The sequence below is a fragment of the Ascidiella aspersa genome, chromosome 1 (genome assembly GCF_963924565.1).
Source record: "Ascidiella aspersa chromosome 1, kaAscAspe10.2, whole genome shotgun sequence".
NCBI classification, from domain to species: Eukaryota; Metazoa; Chordata; class Ascidiacea; order Phlebobranchia; family Ascidiidae; genus Ascidiella; species Ascidiella aspersa.
In genome coordinates this window covers 9,440,481-9,462,355 of record NC_139447.1, presented here as the reverse complement: position 1 = coordinate 9,462,355, position 21,875 = coordinate 9,440,481, and the positions used below count along the sequence as shown (strand labels likewise).

The following is a 21,875-nucleotide window of genomic DNA, read 5'->3' as shown; positions in this document are numbered from 1 at the left end:
ATATGACGTCATGATTTTGACCACGGTCGTATAGTTAATCTGAGTGAATATTGGACGAGACGTTATATTAAAACCTTTTTAAGTCGAACTAAATTAAGCTCGTATAAAAAAATTGTTATTTCTAGAATCCACAAAACTTGCAAGATACTTTTTTTATTTGAATTATCGAATTTGTTTTATGATATCGTAGTTTTAACCAATATTTTTCATTTGCGGTTAACAAGTTGAACTAGCAATAAAAATCGAACCTTTAAAAACGAATTTTAAACACGCCACATGACGTTTGTGATACCAACGACGTCATTTTTCTAGTGACGCTTGGGTCGAAATCGAGTGATGATCAGCGGAGGGCAATTAAGTCAAATACGCCCATGGAGATTGGCTGTCAATCACGGCACGACAATCAGGCTTCAGTCATCGTTCTTAAAGCAGAACTAGTCTGTCCTTCCCAATATGGTTCTGTAAATTACAAAATTGCTGCACTGCTACCAGAAGGCTACGATGACGTTTTCCGAGACAAGTGCGCCAATTAGAGCGTCGCTTTAGACAAACTTAAATCCTATTTTCGTCAATGTGCTTCGACGGAAAGCAACAAGATGTCGGTTAAGATGCCGACTGGCTTTCGAGCGCCATACGCCACGCAACTGAGACATGTTTCCATTTTTTACCAATTCAATGCGTGGGTGCCGAAAGTTTGGAGTCCTGCGGGCGGATCACGCAATCACTTAGCTAAATAGAGAAATCAGGTGGCACTGTATAAAGACAAATTGTATTTGATTCTCGACATGCTTTCGCACAACCGTGCTTCATCAGGTCAAAGTATAAATGAAAACAATTAAAATGCACGTAAAAGCACAGGCGCAAGTAAAAGGCGATAAGCCTGATTCTCTATTTAGAATTAGGACAAATACGGCCATATACAAAGATCACTTTTTTTTTTTTTTTTTTTTTTGAAATCGAAGGTAAAAAGGGCGAATAGCACGCAATATTGCGGGACATCAAGCAGAAAATTGCGGCCGTTATAGCTTGTGGGTTTAGTAAAATAAGTGCTGGCAATTGACGAAACCTTCAGAAAAAGGGCAAAACAAGAATTCATGTTTAAAAATGATACTTCCTACATGAATGAAAAAGTTGCCGACCTCTTCTAAGTGATAACTTTCAACTGTATTTCTAGGACTTCTTCGTTTAAAATAACTTGACCGGCGCACAATTATAACATAAAAATGCCGAGACAGGCAAATGCTTGGAAAAGTAAACTGAAAGAAATTGATGTCGAACACCTTTCATCAGCAAAAAAGCTTTATCTGTATTCTACTTTGGCTGTTTGAAACGTCAACCTCACAAAGCAACGATAAAAGCTACATATGGTCGTGGCTAAATATTTCAACTGAGAATAAAACTAGCGGGCATACATAGCCTTTTACTTTCGAAGATAAAACGCAGCACAGATGGAAAGAAACTGTATCCATTGGGCTACAAACATATCACCCATATCGGCCTTTCAAAACAACACGCCACACAGATAAGACACATTTCAACCATTTGTCGTGGCGCTAAAGTCACATTCGACTATGGCTCCCTGGCTATGTAAACTACACGTGTAAGACACAAAACCAACAGCAAAGGGAACGAAAGCTTACACAACCGACACGCGATAAGGTGGACTATATAGTGAGCTTTGATCGCGGCTTTCTGAAAAACCAACGCAAAGTTAAATTTCCAAGTGGAGACCAACGCGAGTTTAGTGTTTGCTGTTCGGTAGCCAGCGACAACAAAACACAAACGCGCCAGTTTTTGCTAAAATATTCCCGGCTTGCTTTAAGGTGCTCAATCCGCAAGCCATTGGCGCGTTTCTTATACCTCAAGGTTTGGAACGGAACCTTTGGGGTTTGCTGAGATTCTTTACTGCTATTGCTTTTAGGCTTGCCTTTCCAAATGTGTGGAGCACGGAAAACCCGCGATCCCGATGCTGGGATTCGAAGCTGTTTCTTGAGGTTTGTTTTATTTTATTTTTTCTGTTTCTTGAGGTTTGTGTGGGCGTTATTGGCTCTGCCGCGGTAAGCTCCCTCGCGTGGTATTCGACAATGTTGTAAATTCCCAAGTCTTTTTGAAACGACTTCAAGTCCCAGTCAAGTTATGTTTAGAGCAAGTCAACTTCAAGTAAGGCTATTGACAAAAAAAATGAACGTTATAAATATAAAAAAATGGTAAAATTGTCCGTGCAAAAATTGAGATATGTAACTTCATGATTTACACAGCACTAACCTATTTGCAGATTTCCTTAAGATAATAAGCATTGTGGATTATTAAACATTTTTTCTGCAAATTTTATTCGAATCCATGTTTACAAGTTCAATAAAAACGTAATGTTCGACATTTTTATTTACAAAATTCTTCACAGAAAAACAACCTTGACTACAATGAACACTAACTTTTTGCAAATAATATTCAATATTTTCCATTAATATTCCACTTAGACACGTATATACCACCTAAAAACAAACCACTTGAAGCCCCACAAACGGGCAAGAACAGTTACTTCGAGCTCCTTATAATAAGTCAGCTACATTTTCCCCAATCATGTGGTTTAAAAGTTGGCCAAGGGACAGGAGAATGGTTCAAAGCCTGGCTCTTTTCGAAGTGGTCATGTAAATCGCCTGCATTACGTCCTGTTGCACTTCCGCTTTTGGTTACAAAGTAACTGGTCAAGCCTGCTTGTTTCGCACGCAATTGTACTGGAAGTAGCGCGATTTGCAGTCAAAGAGAAACAAACTCTTTCAGACTTTTTAACAAAACAGGATGTTAGCCGTAAGAACGGGGGTATTATCAGCTTGTTGAATTCGAATTTGTCTGAAGCAAGAATCTTTTTATACTTTTTGTTGACTAGAGAAAATTCCTTACATAGCAAAACTTCCAAACTCATCTTGTCTGCATCAAAAAAGAAGTTCAGCAAAAACCAGCAAACAAAATAAATCTGTCGCCGTGGTCACACACTCAAATAATTCCTGTTAAACATTGATCGACTTCATACGTGTCGTATATGGTAATAGATAAGAATACTAATACTGTCATTGGTTTAGGGCAACCACTATTATCCACACTCCTTTTTCTTGACTGTAAACCAGGGGTTCTTAAATGTGGGGTTCGTGGACTTCTTGGGGGTACGTAGACTAGTTTTATGGGGTCCATAAAGCCTTATTGAAACATTTGTGTAAAACTTGAAAAACAGAATTTAAAGACCGAAAACAGTCGGTTTCTTAAGTCTAATAAATTTATGACGTCATGTTATAAGTATTTCATGTTCCACGCGAACATTAAAACACATATAGGTTTTTTTAAGGTAACACATATATAATAACCGCTATAGAGACTCGTATGGCTAACAAATCTACAAGGTTTTAACCTCAAGGTTAAAAAATACGGAAAACACAAAACTCTAACTCCACCTCCAAATTAATCCCGCATCTCTAGTCTTTCCACTAACCAAAAATCGCTGCCAGCTATCGCTTCTGCTCAAGTAAGCGCCGGTTTCCAGTCACTACATTTACTCGAAGCCAGCCTTAGTGCCTGGGTCTTTAACCTGCGACTTGTCGGACGCAAGGTCACGGCAGTTTGTTGTCGAAAGCGGAAGGAAGCCTTTCACGTGCGAGCTCCGCCAAACGAAAATAACCTGCTCATTGAATTGAGTGAATAAGGCGATAAATACGGCGCTACGTGGCTATGCATGAGCAACGTGTTTCACGCTTGTGTGTTGAGGTTTTCACGGCTCAACACACATCGGTTCATCTTGGCGAGAAAAATAAATCAAGTTTAAGTTTGTTAAAGTCGATCGGTTTTCAGGAACGCTTATTAAGACCAGTAGGAAAAAAATGGCCCAGATTATGCTAATTAGATGAAAAAGTAAGGAAAATGTTTCATTTAACTCGATTGAGTTTTATTATTTTGAGCCAACACTGGTCAGATTTTTGCAGTGTTAAGGTTAGAAGTGTCCATTATTTCAGGATAGTACCATAGTGTGGTGGTAAATGTTACAGAAATCTGATTAAAAATCGAAAGAAAAAAATATTTGAGCAGAGAGCAATTCACGATAGGATCGGTTTTGTTCAAACCAAACTACACAGCGATTTCGATCATACCAATCTCTCTAAAAGGCAGCAAACCAATACTGATTTTACTAAATACCAAGTAAATTAGGCTTAAATCGCAAAAAGGTTTATGTTAATTGGACGATGTTGATGCTTAAGCCATTTATATGGTCAAAATTTATGTATCTAACAAACGCACAGCTCTTTCAGCAACCACAAATGATTTCATTCGTTTGCGCACGGTTCGCTGTTTATACACTTGGGTGAATAACGTATATGTATAACTTGGAAAGTTACAAGCGTCCATTGGGAACTATACACATTAAGAGAGTCTAGAGTCTAGACTTTGACTTGCACATCATGGCGTCACACCTTCTCAGAAGATCTATGCAAATTTTTCAATTGGGAACTAGCTTTTTATTTACGGCCAGTTTCGGTAGCGTTTCCATGATATTATGAGAGTGTACAATTACAACTGTCACTTTTATAGAAAACTGTCTTTATAGAACACTGTCAGTCGTAATCGTGATACTCGACAAAACTAACAATCAACAGAAGTACAAGTTCAATCAGTTATATATACATTTAAGTTGTTGTGCGTCAAAGCATGAATAGTGTCAAAGTAATTTAGCAGAATCGTTCTATTAATTCTAGTGTTACCGATAAATCAATTGCTTTTTCGATGTTTTAACATCAAGCAGAAAAATACTCTCAGCAAACCAGACTTGTAACTAAACCAATATGCTTGGTCTGGCCAAATAAAATATCCTTGTGGATTCCAAAAGCAAAAATTCTATTTAAAAAAGTGCTAAAAAGGGCTCCACAGCTTAAGTGTACGATACCCGATTTTCACATTCAGTAGGAACCATGTTAAAGATCGGTTTCGAGAAGCCCCTCACTTTGAATACGTCATTGCTGCCAGGTAAATTCTTCTAGAAAATTCCCAATATCGTCCTGTGATTTCCAAACTCTTGAACCAAAAGTATAATTCAGTGTATCTCCGGAAAAAGGTACTTTCCACCAACATTTTCAACGCTTAATGTAGTTCAACAAGACGATTAAAGTTTTAAGCCACATTAGCGTCAATAAGTTTAAAATCACTTGACAAAACAACAACAAATGCGACGTAAAATAAATAAGAACGATAAAGAAGCTGCAGTCAATTTATCGACTTGATACAAGTTACATAAATATTTTCCGATGCGTATACCGTGCAATTCATTATAAAACTGGGCGTTAAAACTATTGCAACAATTCTAACAAGCAGCAATTCCTGTAAATACTCGATACCGCGTCCAAAAACGCGTGTTGTAGTGGACAGGTGACAAAAGTTAGGCGATCTGCGTCGCTTTCAAAACGGGTAAATTTGCCAAGGTTTTCGTTACCAAGATGGGCCCCTTGGGACCTACATTACATATGTTTAACCTGCTACGTCACAAGGCGACACAAACAGCGAAATTCAACAAAAAAAAGGCGTTATACAACAACAAGTAGGGACCACAAAGCGGGTGACAGGTGGCAAAGGATTGCGACAAAGGGCGTAACTAAAACAGGAGCGTCGAACAGCGCAAAACCTGTTTCGTTGTTTATAAATAGGAAAATCGCTTGAGGAGGCGACTCGAGCAAACAATTGCCCCAGTAGAATGGTGACGTCATAAAGCGTACCTCGAGCGCCGCCCACTTGGGGATTTCCCGTTTTGAGATGAAAAGTTAAATGATCTTATTCTAAAGGGTTTCTAATGAAGCCGATAAAACCGGTATATATTACAATTGAACTTTTTATTATACACAGGTGGATATTTTTGCTTTCGGAACAACCCACCAACGATTACGATACACTTATTGCCAACAATCGTATTCCGGTGGATGGGTTAGTACTAAGGTATCCGGTGTACATTTAATCACAATTTAATCTGTATAGAATTCTGAAATTCGGTTAACTTTACTGACGAGTTTAATCTCGTAAATTCCAGTCTATTGTCCAAGATGAAACAACAGCAACGAGTTTTTGAAGAAATTTATTGGCTTTCAAGACCTAAAGTATGGACCACTTGTACAATAACAAATTGTTTAAAAAAATGTTTTGGCACGGGACTGTTTAAATCTATAACTAAGCTGTACACAAAATGAAATCAAAGATTATTCAAAGCCAATTTTCAACGCGCAAATCAATCCAAAGACTTTGTGGCGACCCTGTTACGTAACGTAAAGGGACATTTACGAGATTCCATTGGGAACGTTACTCCCAACGCGAGCGTTGCTTCACATTCGAGCGTATCAACTTTCTAGAAGTTTCCGCCCGCGGCATTCAAGCAATTAATTTTAACCCGGGCCGGTTCGCTGAGTCACCTGGCGGTAGTATTACGTTCGATTTAATGAGGCGAGTGATTTTCGCGTAAGTGTGACGTAACGTTCGCGTTTATTTTTAGCTCGTCTTTGAAATAAATAGATTTCGGTGACACCGTTGAAAGTTTTTACAATGAGCCCAACCCGAAAAAATCACACGCCTATAATAATTAATCACTTAGGCGTCAATGAGGTAATGTTTTTCGATTTACTTAATTTTTTGTTGTCGGATCACTGGGTGTATATGCTGTTGGAATTATTGGTCGTCTGTTTTTCATTGAGCAAAATCCTTAAAATCACCCCTTGGTGCAATCCAACCTTTAATATAGGCTGTATGCCTAAAACTACTTACAAAAACCTCACAAAATACTATGCAAAATAAGAAAAAAAAAATTATTTGTTAAAACGGGTATAATGGGTCTTATATCTGGTCACAGAACAATCGATTTTACGTAGGTACGCCTTTCTGAATAGCATAGAAAATACAACATAGGTTAGATCAAAAAGTTTTCTGTTACAGTTGTGGCATGCAGTAATCCGGAAATGTCGCGAGTAAAGGTTTAAGAACCACTAGTGTTTACACATTCGTATGAACCAATGTGACCCTTCTTAAGTCCTTCTGCCTGACATTAAGACACGCGAAGAAAAATCAAACCTCCTGGTGTACTGTTACAGGAGCACGTTACGACGGTGATGACGTCATTCAATCTTGCACCACCCGATCTGGTGTAATTTTTGGAATACAATATCCCTTATCCAAGACAATTCTATTCACACCGAAAGATTACACTGATCTTTCCCGAGATAAAGTTTCCATTATTGGAAAATTGATTTAAGGTTCTCAAAGAGGATTTCGTTGTTTGATTCTAATCCAGCAGTTCGCCAAAATACGATTGCCGGGTTGGCCATAAGTTAAAGATGTCCCCTGATATTTACTATGCAATTGTTAATTATCTGCTGAAAATAGGCTATACTTCGAGAAAACGTTTAAGAACTTCGAGAGATTATTTCGATGCCTTAAAACTATGCCAATTTTTTTGTTATCCTTGTGAAAACAACTTGCCCTCTAACACACAAGAAAAACAAAAAAATTAACTCTACAGCGATAGGTCGCAATATCCCACGTTTTAAAGCACCGTTACCGTTGGTCGGTAAACGATTGGAAAACGTAGGAGAAAGTAACAACCAACTCCAGTCAAACCTCCACAATCGTTCCTAAATTCTGTAATCGACGCCAGAAACGTCAAAACTAGCGGCACACCTACGGTACTTTACCAAAAATCTTGGCACCATTATAGAACGGCCTCATCTGGGTCTGTGGATTTAATCACAAAGGGCGATCCCAGCTGCTTACAATAACAACTTGGTCCATGTGTATAGGCTACAGCGTGTCTAACATCGAGTAAGAGGGTGAGTCAAGCATTTCTCCCAGTTGGGAAATTGCCGCATTGTGTCCAAAGAAACGCAAGTCCGTCAATTGATCAAACGGTAACAGAAGAGTGCTGGACCCATTCAGCCGACCAAACTTTCGGATAACCAGCCGCGGTTGTTGGAAAAGGGCCAGGATTCTGCGAAACCTACGTAATGCGACCTCGAACACTCAAGTGGGCCGGAGTACTGACGTACAAGTATAAGCTTTCGGGTATGAGAAAAGAGTGATCGTCGTTTTGTTTTTTATTCGGGAAGTAGACGCATGTCGATTGAGGATTTTTGTAACAGAAGTGGAGGCGTATTTTCTTTAAAATGCGAATTTTGCAGGAATTTAAGTGGTAAGTAATGTTAGTTGTCTGCACTTGGACGTGGCGCCATGCTGTACGGTAACGCAAAGAGCAAAAACAACAAGCTTACTCTCAACGTGGTTAGCTGTGAGACATTGGAATCGACAGCAACAAAATGATTTCTTAGAACTTGATTTATATAATGTCCACATGCTGACAACTCTGAACGTTTTGCTTTTATCCTATATAAAGTATAATAGGAGGCAATACCGCGAACCGCGAATTTTTCAGTTGTAAAAATTACACGTTAGTCATTAGTAAAGTAACTCCGCTTTCATTAGTTGGAAAAATCAACGTTGTCGCTATAGGTAAAAAACAATAGAGTGCTTGTGGAAACAAACGGTGTCTGCATAAGGATATAAACATCTCTATTAATATCACACTGGTGAAACACCTAAAAACAATTTTACTTTAATTAGGCTAATCTATTAGCAGCTCAAATTGTTCTCAATGTCGTTTTTTAGTAGTGAATCTACTAGAATCCAACACAAATAACCGGCGACGTGTCTTTTGGTTTTTGAGTCGATCCATCGATCCTTTAATTTTGTTACCGCAATATGCACCTCAAAATAAAGGCACATGTATGGAAGAGCCATGCCAGTCGAGCAATCGAAACTGAAACGATTTTGAAGTCTTGTTTTATAATATAGAAACCGCCGTATCCATCATATATATTTTTTCAAATGGTTAATGAGTAGGGATCATTTTTTTACTAAATAATAACAAAACTGTTAGGTAATGTGCTCTACAAATAGTGGCCTATCCCTTTTCAATATATATTAGGATTCATGAAGGGAACTTCCGCCTAGTGACAAGCAGTACATCCTTTACTGTCGCCTTCTTTCGACCAGACTTTAAGCAATCCTGCCACAAAACCTTCTTGAGACTGACTTACGTAGCTGTGACGGCAAAGTCAACCAGTTTGAAGTACTTTTAAGTTCGTGACAACCGAAACACGAGGTTACCAAGCAACAAAGCAAGAGGACTTACCGTCTTCCTCTTGAAGGGTGTGTCCGTTTCCGAAGCGAAGTTCGGCAAGACTTTTCGCTTTTATCTGCGTCAAAACGAGCAATCGTTTCGTTAAAGCTATAATACGCACAAGTGTATGGCATTGTGTAAGCGTTCCAACAAAACAATGACCATTGTGAACAACATAATACGATTTGAAGTTGAAATACTCAAGCCTGTGTACCGTAATTTCAGCGTCTAAGGCTTCAGCCTTCAATATTTTACTTTTAATTAAAAGCACTTTTGGGGGTGTTTTTTTTAATGTTTTCCCCCATTAAGATCCATGGGCTCTATGCGGCATGTAAAATCCTAAAATAACCGACAAAAGCGGTAAATTTGTTGTTTTAAACCTACATTCTAAGAACCTAAGCAGTACAGTTTAACTTTAAAGTAAGGTATCAACAATCATTTTCCCATTACGACCAGTTTCATCGACGGCTATAGCTGCAGAACTAAGTTACAGTTACATTATTACCTTTTTGTCTGCTTTGCCGCTTCGCATTCGGTTGAGAAAGCTCAGTTTGCGGGTCACAATCTTTTTGGTCGGACCATGGTCGGGGCGCGGGGGCACCGTTGGGGGCCGGGGTGGGGCAGCGGGTTTTCCCCCAAAGTTGCTGGGGCTGCGGTCGGGGGTTGACAGGTTATTTCCCTCGTATATTTATGAGTTTGATGTTTTTATATGAATAGAGAAACGCGATTAACTACTTAAATGTCTGCATGCAAAAATCATAAGAAATTATCTGGAAATTAATTAAATAAAATTAAACAAAATCATCAGTTAAGAAAGCGTTGAAATATTATTTCGAAGTCAGTTTTGTAGAAAACATTGTGTGAACGCCCTAAAAAAAACGTGTTTTACATATTTTATCAATAAAGTGTTACAAGTGAATCGAGATCAATCATAGATTTTCACTCAACGATCGTGTTACATTATTATCTTTTTTCATTTAAAAGAAAAAAAAATGATAATCAGCTGAGATAAAGGCTTTATCAATAATAAATTTTAAAATTATATTATTAATATTATAACACGATGTTTGGAGCTTGTTGCTATATATATATATGTATATATATATATAGATCTTTAGAGCTCATATAGAAAAAGGTAACGTTCTGTAAACGTTTCGATTAAATCCTTATTTATTTATAGCGTAGACTTCAAGTCGAAGTCTTCAATTTAGGGCTTTCACACAAAAGCTACCGACCTTACTATATAAGCGATTAATTATAAGCCGTTAGTTATTCTACGAATCTACGCAATCACAAGTAAAAAGAGAGAGGCAGAAAAGGGCGACAGAGCAGAAGTGGCATGCGACGGGGTTCGAACTCACTCCGACAGGAACTCTGCGAGCGAAAGCTGGGCGGGCGGGTCGGCGCTCTGCTGCCCGCTAGCGACGTCTGCTTTCGTCATAGCCAGGCCATTCTCCTTAATAGCGGCGGTGCTAATGCCATGCATGCGAAAGCCGGTGGTTAGTATGTGGGTTATTACTATATTATTGCCGTACATTAGCGGTTCTCAAAATATGTTGCAGCTAAATACAAGTATGCCATAAAATATTAACATCAGGTATGCCACGGATTTAGTACTTTTGGAAAATGGCTTATTAGAATTGCAATTTGCATGCAGGCAAGAATGCGAGACTTTATTGCACACTTTACTATACAGTATACAACCATATTTTTAGCATAATCACCTAATACCTTGCCGTGCAGTAGTAGTAATTGTCAATTTATATGTGTATTGCATATTTGTGTAACGGTAAGGTTGGTGTTACAAATTGTTTTTGTACGCAGTAAGCTGAAATAGTTTGAGAACCACTGCTGTACAAGAATGATAGGCATACCTAGATTTAATGATCGTTGACAAATTAGTACCAACTAGTAAACTACCAACCGTTAGTTATGTTACTGCTACTTTGTGTGCAATCGCGGCAAACGGTGCTGGTTGGTTAACAAATAGAGTGGCGTACGCTAAAACAGGGCTGTCCGTGTTAAAATTCCGATTTCTCTAAAGTTTAAAATTAACTTTTCTGATTTTAAGATATTTAAAATTTATAAAACACCGAAGCGATATTTCGCTTTAAAATAATTCCGAAACTTTGAAATATTTTTCATACACGCCATTATTGTTGAACTGTTTAATGATTATTACATACAACTTTACAGACAACCCTGGCAGTGGCGTACAACAAAGTGCAATCAATCGGTGAAAATTAAAAGTGGTTAATTTGGAGAAATGCGATCGTATTACGCTTTTATTAGAATAACGTTGATTATTTTAGAGCGAAAAGAGACCTTAAACTGACTAGTATTTGTGACTATTAACGTTGCCTGGAAACCTTAAATATTTCCAACAAACAGCGAGCATCGGATAAGTCAGCATACGTAGAATGAGTCAGCATTGCAAGCCAAAAATTTATACTCGAAAGCGAACAGGCCTTTATGCGCAAATGTGTGGTAAAAGTGTAACCAAAGAAGTTCTTGATGCAAATAAAAAAAAATATAAATGAAACTTAAATGTGAGAATGATAAAAATAAAAGTCCAATGAGGAAGAAAATGATTGTTAAAACGGTGATTTCAAACGAAACGATTTCGAAAGTGCAAAATAAAAACAGCTGTGAGTGCGTTAAAAGTGATCCGATGAAGATTGCAAAAACGTTAAAAAACTGAAATCATGAATCATAAGCAGCCGAAAAAAATGATCAGCCTATGACAGGCAAAAATCACACACACGCGGATAGGTTAGGGTTGGTGCGTATTGCTTACGGCCTGTGTGCGAGGGTCGGCGCCGTTTCTGCAGCTGCGGCGAGTTGACTGAGAGCGAGCAAGGACGTTCGCTGCTCGCTGCACATAAGTGGAACACACGGCGGAGAGGTGAATTAAAATAAAGCGTGTTGGTGATTATGGGGGGGACTTATACCCATAGTTTTATAGAAACAGGCAAAGCAGGAGTAACCTGGAAACCTTCGCAAACTAACCGAATCTGTCGACCAATGATGAAAGCAAGGCAGGCTAGAAAAACAACTAGCCTGCATGAGGTTCGAACTCACGACCAATACAACCCCGTATATAGGTGTTTACTGGCAACTAACATAACTACATGGGGTGTCCATTACGTTGCAGTTTAATCCGATAGCGACACCCTATATTTCAGACAAAGAGTATAGAGGTCTGATATGTATGACGTCATTACTATCTTCAAGTAAACAAATCCGATATTATCGGACATTCGAGATTCTTCCAAAGTTTGTGAATCAACGCAGCGTTCACTTAATTTAAAAAAGAAAATTAGCTGAAAAATGCTTGTTTTTTTATACTTGTTTTAATTTCATTATGTTGGGTGTTTAACTAGCATGGGATCGACGGGTATCACATTGGAGGACCGCACAAAATAACAAAAATGAGAAGTTTAACAAATAACAAACAGTTACATTATGTGGACAGCATGGAACAAAAACAATGCGAGAAATTAGGTTGCGAATTACAAGTATGGAAATGCGAGGTTGAAATTGTTCTAGGCGAAAAATTATTTAAGTCCAACTGAAATTAATATGGCCATAATATATGGAGATTGCATTTAACGGTACATTAAAACAAAGAAAAGTTAGGCGTCGAAAATTGCGTTGCTTGATAAATCACTGGCCGAAAAGTGTCAAAACACGATTTTTGTTATTTTATATATATTTTAGGTGCGATTTTTTCGTGTTAGTCATGTACCCGAAACTTACTTCTTCAAACATCTTTAAAAAATATACTCAGAATCTAAGCTAAAGCATAAAAGGTATTATTTATTTTTATAAATTGTATTTTTTGCTGCGATATAAAATATACATCCAAGCAAATTTAATATAAGTGACTTTTTTGAACAAAGTAAGAAGCTGACGGTGTATTAAAAAAAAAGTCAAAACGTTTGTCGTCATCGACACCTTAGATGTTTTTTGAGCTTGAAAATAAGCAAAGATAAAAGGGTGATATGCATAACAACAACACCTAGAGACCGTTACATACCCCTGTTAATGTAGCCTACCACACCCGCTACTTAAAAGCGTTGAAATCAAGCACAAACTTACGCGGTCATCACACCTTCGCTGATGGTAAAGCGGCGATCTGAAATAAGGTGGAAAAAGTTGACAACGAGTGTTATAATGACCCGTGATTACTTAACTTAAGTCACTGTTTTTAAATCACTTGACTTGAGATAACTTTTGTGGGTAGAAACGACTTGACTTGACTTAAGTTTTTTGGACAAATGACTTTGTCTTTCGGAAAAAATGGCTTGAAATAAGGTGTATTTATTCGGCAATTCGTGTTTATGGCTGTTTAAAAGCAAAGTCTAATATGCCGATTAACTTTTTAAAAATAACTTTGCAAACGATCCAGTAATGTGATTCGATTTAAACTTTAAGGATATATTTTAACTGGCTTTTCAAACTCTTGACAAAAACTTCAAATTTAGTCAAAACAATTACATTTTTTAACACAATATATAGAGAGAAACAATGACATTGACGTGACAAGTTTTTTCTTTTAAAACCCACTGTATTTAAAGTACGCATAAGGCTTACCAGTCTCCGTAACATTTTCCTGTTCAGGCACCATTTGATTGCTCAGACTCTTAGATCTCCTTCCATCAGCCACCTGTGAGAGGAAAGCTCGCAACATAAAGCTATACGGTGAAAACAACAGGCTTAACAACTTATACAAAAGGAACTGCAAAGCCAAAAAGGTCGAGTAGAAGACACATTAACTGAAGGTGATTCAAGTTCGCATCGAAAAGTCTTAATCAAGATGATGTCCATCTACTCGACCTTTTTGGCTTTGCAATTCATTATATCAAGCTACATTACAGATCCGTGCATAGTGTACCCAAATACGCAAAACCTAGTTTGCAACAAACTATGAGTTTGCAAATTTGAATATGACAAAGTCTTTAAAAATCAATAGATAAAAGTCTATTTGAGCAAAAAGGGTTTTTTTACTTACTTTTCCCGCATAAATACCAAGATGAACGGTAAACACACCTTGCTATGCTACGCAGTTTTACAGTCAGTCTCGCACAAATCAGTCGGTATTCCCACTATAAGGGTTAACAACAACATTAACAATCTAGGGGTCAGCAAACTTTTTTTCATATAGGGTGGGATACTTTTAGTTTAGGATTTGTCGTTCGCGGGCCGGATTCAATTTTTTTGTAATGACCTTATTTAATTTGAACTTAATTAAACAAAGAAACAATAAAAAAAAAAAAAAAAAAAAAAAATATATATGGGGAACCACATAATGATATTGTCGTTTAGTATGAAATTTGATTAAAACTTAGCTTTGTTTTGCACCTAACAAACATTGCTGGTGATGAACTAATAATAACTGTGAAAAAACGGGAGGAAATAAACCGCTGGGCAGGGTCTTTTGTCTTTTAACGAAAAGCACTGTTGCCTCCGAAGTCTAGGACTGCTGTACACAGATAAAGTTTTCAAAATTTTCAGTGAATAAATCAACTTGTCCTAATAAGGGCGTGTAAATACTGAAAATAAGTTCTTCTGGTATTTTTTGTTTACCTACGTCAATAAATACCAGAAGAACTTATTTTTTAGTATATACTAAGTCTGGTAGCAACAGCATATTTAAAGGCAAGTAAAGTGGAGCACAATTTACTCACGAATGCCGCTCTCACCTCTTGACTGACATCTGGTGAAAAAAGAAAAACAAATGGTGGGTAAATTTAAACTCGCACAAAAAAGGTGAAAGCAAATCACCACTTACAGTTATAATCACCACTTACAGGATAAATTAATGCGGTTCATTCAAGATTTGCGATTTCAACAATAACAGTCTTATTACGTGCCCTAGCGGTAAAACAAAATTAGGCTCAACAACCGAGAAAACATTACCTTTTTAAGTATTCATTTTGTCAACTTTACTTCTTACATAGTAAAATGTAATTAGGCATCGGATTTGACAATCCAACATTTTGTTAAAAATTTAACTAAAGCAAATCTAAAAATTGTGACTTTAGAGATAAAACTCACCCCGCGTATGTTCGCTGTTTGGGGAAACCACCGAGAAGAGCGCCATGCTGTTGTGGTCGGATCTGCGGTCAGTGGGGGAAACGGGGTCGGGGTCCTATGGGGGAAAATCCCGTATTATAATGACGTTACTTAACTAAAATCTTTTGCACAAATGACTTGACTTGGACTTAAGTCATCAAGTCAAATAACTTTTGAGTGTTTTCATTTAGCATTTTATTTCAAAAGTGAGCTATTTATCTCAAAGTTTGCACTTAAAGCGATTGGATTGCTACATATTGTTTTATGTTGTATTAGTTAAATTATACAAACAATCTAACTGGGACTTGGGTCATTAACAGCACCGGAAAAATCACCTAGTTATGTAACGAATGAAAAAAAATATATTTTCAGTTTAGATTGCAGATACCTGCTGTTCTAAGAACCCCAAATTACATAACAAGGAAATTATTCAAAAATGCAGAAAAATATGGCACAAGCAACATGAGGTTACAATGTAATGGGGGTTTGAATGTTTTTTATTTGTTTTTAACATCTGTTAAAAAACTGCATGTTAAATTAGTAAAAATGTGTTCGAAACGATCATACACTGTTGCCTACTTCTGTTGGGGCGTTAGTATTTAATTTATAGTATTTTTAAAATCCAATTCTTGTTACTATTTTCACTTAATTTACAATTTGAAATGTCATGTCAGTTACATTATTAATGAATTGAATGAAAATAAAAGTTCTCATTTAGGACTCCATTCATACCAAAAGTCAGTATTTTTTTGGTAATGACAAACATTGTGTTGGTTTGTCAATCCGGGAAAAATTAGATAATTTTTTTACCTGATTTTCTGCCTCTTCGTCGCCATCGTGCTGGAAGCTTAACCTGAAAGATAAAAAGAGAAAAATTGAAATCTACGTTAAAAGTTTTATATTTTTTGAAAGGTGCTGGTCTAGACTCCTACCACTTTTTTTGTTACGAAGCCAGTCGTCCAAATTGAAATTGCAGATTGGGAGAATAAATATAATAATACACTTGACCCACCTGAACACAAAAGCTAACCCGCACCCCAACCCAAATAATGCTATTTAGTTTTTTTCGATAAAATTATTTTTTTATGTTTAAAAAGTCAACATTTTATAAGATTACATCGCAAGATAATTTTTTTACCTCGAGTAGTTTTTTTTTAAATCTTAGAAAAGTTGCTATTCAAAAAACAATAATATACATACGTTTTTGTGCTAAATCTCCCCCCAAAAAAGTAATATTGAAAAACGGCAGTATGACGTCATGACCGATTACCAACCTTCGCTTCTGCGTGGGCGAAGTGACGTCATCGCCGAGACTCTCGGCAGAATGCCAGCTGTGACGTCGCTGCAGTGACGTAGGTGACACGTCATCGCCGCTCGGGTTTCTCGCGCGTTCCTGCTCAACAAAAAAAGTAAAAGACTCGTAAAGTCGGAATTAAGGCGCCCGATAATATCGGGAATGGACCGATATTAGCTTGTAATATCGTTTTATATAAAAAAAAAAATTATAGTTTTTTTGAAAAACGTCGCAACATATTCGATTTGGTTTTAGATATATAAGTCATATCGCAATTTAAAATCAAATCTACTATGTAGACTAAATAATGTGCAGCGTGATCTTAACGCTATATTTTAGGTATAATTACTAATTAGTTTACTTTAAACGACCCTTTTTATTAAAAAATCGGATCGAAATAATTTTTATTTTTTTATTATTTTTTTTTTTTTATTGATTTAACGACAATCAGGTGGCAGTCTTACGACTGAAGAAAACCTTTTGTCGCGACACCAATTACAGCGAGTAACAAACAATTTTAAGGAACAACACGTAATAAATTAATACTGGACACTGGAAAGAAATTGCATCAAAATCTACGAGAAGCTAACAAAAAGTCATGTACAGCGTTAAATAAAATGAGAGATTCAGAGCAATTATTCTGAGATTAATTTTTATTCTGAGATTAAAAATGAGCTTTAATTGTCATTTTTGTAATGGTTAAATAATTGGTTTTGATTTGGACATAAAATACGAAATATAGGACATCTGAAGGCATTGAACTTCCTATACGCGTTTAAGGGACACGAAATACGAAATCTTGTTGTTGACGCTTTTATGTACAACAAAAACATTTTAACAAAAATTAAAAATACTGTCAAATTGACGCTTCGAGATACACTAAATAGGTTGCTTAACTACCTGATGATTTGTGTTGTCCGCATTTGCGTAAGCTCTATCTTGGTAGTTTAAGTTAGCCGGGCGCTGCTTTGTCTCTATATCCGAGGCCAGCATCTAAAAAAGAAAAAAACAAAAAAACAACCATTTCTATGCAAGCAAGGCAAATCTGAAATTTTACGAACGAGTTGACCTCAGTATGACCGAGGTCGCAAGTCCGACAAAACAAAGACTTTTAAGCTCGACTTAGCTTGCACGTAATAGTTTAGAGGTCGCTTATTTCGGAAAAGTCTACCCGAAGGCCTCCGACGTGCCATTATTATGTATGCATTTATTGTTTGTAAATATGAACTCCCAAGGTGGAAATTATAGTTGTACACGCTCATGTTTAAATGTTTAAGTTGCATATTGTGCTTCACTCTGTACGAAATGTCAGGAGACAGGTTACGAAGGCCAAATATTTGCATTGTTCAGGCGATTTACATACAGGGTATATCTTGTTACACATGAAACAACAACATTGCAAAACACATTCGTACAAAATATAGGTTTAAAACAGTGTAATGGTACTTGAGAACAACTAACAAATAAAAAAAATCCCTTTTTTAAATAAAACAGAATGATGTACAGGTTGGTCGTTTAAAATAAGCAGAAACATTTTTGCCTAAAACTAATAAACTTTTTTAAATTTCCGGCAGGAAGACTTAAATATGACTGTTTCAACATGTTTTTTTTTCACATCAAACGGAATTTGCCGCTTTAATCGAACCAATAAAAACAAAATATCGAAAGGTGAGAATACAGACACACTCGGAAAAATCTTGGGTTCTGTATTTACCTTTACGAAAATAGGAACGCCGTGGAAAAACGATTTTTATATAATAACCGATTTCTGCTTTTATCAACTTAACAGCAATGAAAATAGTACACAAGAGAATTACTTCAACTCTTGTTATACAGTACGTTATAGTTAAAACGAAACGCGATTTGATTAACGCGTACGACTTTACCTAAAAGAAAATAACACAGCCTTCACGGGGAAGGCGGATTTCAACGGTTAAGGTCATGAAACGGGTAGGTGTGTAGAGATGGCTTCGGTAATTATTTGAGCATTTCGTAGTTTTTAAAAAGGTAATTAAATTGATGGCGCTTTTATACATATTTTAGAACCGATTTTGATTTTTTAAGGTTTTAACCAAAAAAGTAAGGTTTTAACCAAACCTAAATGTAGGTACACTACGCACGGTTCTGTAATGTAGCTTGATAATGAATATCCAGGTTAAATAGGTCGAGGAAATCGACATTATCTTTAGAAAAACGTTTAGAGACGCACTTAGCACTTTTTCATCATCAGTTAATGTAACTAAAACCTATATTTTTGAGGTCTCAAAATATTTCTTAAAAAGTCAAAAAACGGTCATTACTGGAACCATTCAAATGGTTACGTTTCGCAAAGCGCGTCCATTCTTTGCGGTTGAAACGAAAACTGCACTGTAAAAGTTTGCTTGACAGAGCGATAAAAAAGTAGAACAGCAGGCAGCGAAAATGACATGGGAAAGCAAACGTCGCGGTTTGGTGCGGACCATTGGTTTCCAGCGGTTCGTGTTTACACGCGCCATTCTGCGATGGCTTAATATAAAAGCGCCGTGTAATGTCGAACACGCTTACGTACAAGGTGCGTCGAGTTTATTGGATCGCACAGCAACTAACGAGAGATCGGTCATCACGCAGAACTACTGCGCTAAATGCGAATGACTTCGTCATAGCTTACAAGCAACAGTTCATATGCAACCGCCCTAGTTAAATGACTTTTTTTCTTACAAAAAACGGCCTTCTGCTAAAAGTTTCATCAAACATCACACTTTTTCGTCAGCGTTTTTGAATTTGGTAGCGATTTCATTATTACAAAGCTTTGTTTCACCAAATCTTCTTAATAAGATGTTTTTTCCGATGCCTTGTGTTTATTGAACCAATAACTTCGTCATAGCTTACAAAAACAGTGCATATATGTAACCGCCCGAGCTAAATGACTTTTTTTTTAACAAAAACCGGCCTTCTCTTTTTAAATCTTTTTTGAACCACGGTGCACTTTGAGCTGGCCGTGAACCACGGGATAAAGTAAAAACAAAGACGGCTTTGTTTAACATTCCAGTTTGGCTTTCGTAAGATAAATTTGCTAAATGGTGGAAAAGGGCCAAACTGGTTATCAACCCTATCGAAGCCCCCTATCGAAGTGGCCATGTAAATTATCCTATCGAAGTGACCATGTAAAATTCGTCAGCGTTTTTTTATAATTGCGTACGTTAATTCCACGAAATCTTTTAAATACACAGTTTTTGGGGGCCTTGAGTTTTTTGAACCGCTGCTCTCAATTTAGAAGCAAATTGGAGCTATACTAAACAACTGGACTAAATGCGATGAGCTTCATCATAGCTTACACGCAATTGCGCAAAATATCCGCCCGGTTAGACGACCGCTTTAATAGCTGGATTTTTAAGCGTTTTATCGTGTCATAAAACGTTTGTGAAAATACCCGGGAGTAAAAAAGTTAGAAAGTGCGTTAGAAAACATGGTGTTAATGTGGCCGAAGAAGCAACAAAACCTTGTTAAAATACAAGCCTAATCAAAGTGGTATTGTAAATTAAAAACCAAGTTTCTTAGCACTTTAAACAGCAGCCGTTTTGGTTTTGCGTTTTCGAACACAACGACCTTATGATTGCACGACACGTGTTTCGCCAAATAGAATAGAATAAGCCCGTGTTTCTTAACCATTAGGTCGCGACCCTAAACTGGGTCACCATTTGATATGGTTGGGTCGGCAAGAAGTTAACATGGAGCATGGTAAACTACGTTTAGATTAGTTCTGAACAAGGTTGCACCAAAATTTGAGAAACCTGTGAGCCTAAAACGAACGATGTCTAGTTTTTTTTTTGTTCACTTTCAAAGAGTTCAGTAAAAAAATTGGGTCGCCTAAGCTTCGTTGTTATACTTTGTTTTATGCTGACTAAATTGGTACGTATGCAAACTCGAACATCGTTTCACAGGGTGAAAAATGTACATTTGATCTTTAAAAAAGACGGAGTACACTGCACGTATTTTGCCCAAGCGTACACAGATAAAATAGGAAAACTTTATTAAATCTTTACACATGTTTTACTATGGATGTATCCGTGATAATAGATAGCGTTTGTATGTAAAAAATTAAGTAAACAATGCAAATGAATATCGGTCATCGCCCATTTAAACCCTCCAAGTCCCATATCAGCTGGCATCAAGTGAAGCATCGTTGGAAAGGTGTGATCAATGTCTATGCCAATTTGTTGGTTAAACGGTGAGCAAATGGTTTTTATCTTGTATTTTTGGGCGAATAGTATCATTGAATATTAATATTTTGTTTAAAATTTAGTTTTTTTTTGATATTTATAAATCATAAAACATACACCAGTCTTAATGTGGCATATATTTTTAACAGATACGTTAATTCGTAAATATGTTTATTTTGCCATTAAAAATGTAGGACCAAATTTTGTAGGTTGACTAACTCTTGATTCTGTGTTAATCCCGCGTTAGAATTACCTGTGCCTCCAGCTGGTCTTCGTTGATTCCAGCGGGCAGAGCTCTCCTATTTCGCGGCAAGGTTGGTGTGTTGGGCGACTCGTAGCTTTCGTTAAAAGCATTTTCTGCAAAAAAGAACTGTTTTCTTAAGTTTTTCGCTGAGATTAATTTTTTTTCTCAGCCCGGGCACATGGGTGCATTGCATTTGGTGTTTACCACCCACAATTTAATTAAATATTTAAAAAAAAGTACAACGGCTATTTTTTAATCTTTTATAATTTCAGTTGGTTAAACTCTTGAAGTATATTAATGTCTTCGGGTGAAATTTCTACAATCAATTTTTTTTTAATAATGGAAATCAGTATTTCAATCTGCAAAGCATGTGCTTAATTAACAATCGGGTGTAGAATCATGTAACCACCAGCTGTATTGACATTACAGTCTATTTTAATGTATACAGTTTTAAATTAGTGCGCACAATTAAACACAAAATAGGTACCTTCTCCTATAACGCACTCAACATTTGACATTATTCCATTTTTTGTTCATGTTACCAAAATCTGTTTATAAAAGCTTTTAACCAACATATTAAACTATCCAGATGAAACTTTAAAACAAGAAACAATACTGCCAGACACAATTTTGCTATCCCTTACTGCAACTAATGTTTTTACCAGTTACTGCAACTAATGTTTTTACCAGTAGAAACACAATAAAACTTCCATAATAAGATTGCAGTTAATTTAAGAATTAGCAAAGTACATTTTCTACAAACTACAACCAGCCAGCAAACAGCCAGGTCTAACAAGTACCAAAATACAATACAACTGTTCGCAGAAAAACTGCAGTTTAAAAAATGCGGCTCACACATGTGACAACAGCCAT

General features: G+C 36.8%; 1 protein-coding gene across 1 annotated transcript in view; it reads right to left on the bottom strand.

Moving 5' to 3' along the window:
• LOC146167121 (rho guanine nucleotide exchange factor 28-like) overlaps nucleotides 1-21,875 on the bottom strand; it is a 111,556-nt gene that overhangs the window by 76,112 nt on the left and 13,569 nt on the right. Inside the window, exons 11-23 of the mRNA XM_083385477.1 lie at nucleotides 21,001-21,115; nucleotides 18,006-18,015; nucleotides 17,460-17,552; nucleotides 16,540-16,658; nucleotides 16,076-16,118; nucleotides 15,248-15,341; nucleotides 14,893-14,906; nucleotides 13,784-13,856; nucleotides 13,289-13,325; nucleotides 10,549-10,659; nucleotides 10,423-10,426; nucleotides 9,693-9,866; nucleotides 9,200-9,263 (exon numbers count right to left, since the gene is read on the bottom strand). Of these exons, the coding sequence (XP_083241603.1) occupies nucleotides 9,200-9,263; nucleotides 9,693-9,866; nucleotides 10,423-10,426; nucleotides 10,549-10,659; nucleotides 13,289-13,325; nucleotides 13,784-13,856; nucleotides 14,893-14,906; nucleotides 15,248-15,341; nucleotides 16,076-16,118; nucleotides 16,540-16,658; nucleotides 17,460-17,552; nucleotides 18,006-18,015; nucleotides 21,001-21,115 (951 nt within the window). The remainder of the gene's footprint in view (nucleotides 1-9,199; nucleotides 9,264-9,692; nucleotides 9,867-10,422; nucleotides 10,427-10,548; nucleotides 10,660-13,288; nucleotides 13,326-13,783; nucleotides 13,857-14,892; nucleotides 14,907-15,247; nucleotides 15,342-16,075; nucleotides 16,119-16,539; nucleotides 16,659-17,459; nucleotides 17,553-18,005; nucleotides 18,016-21,000; nucleotides 21,116-21,875) is intronic.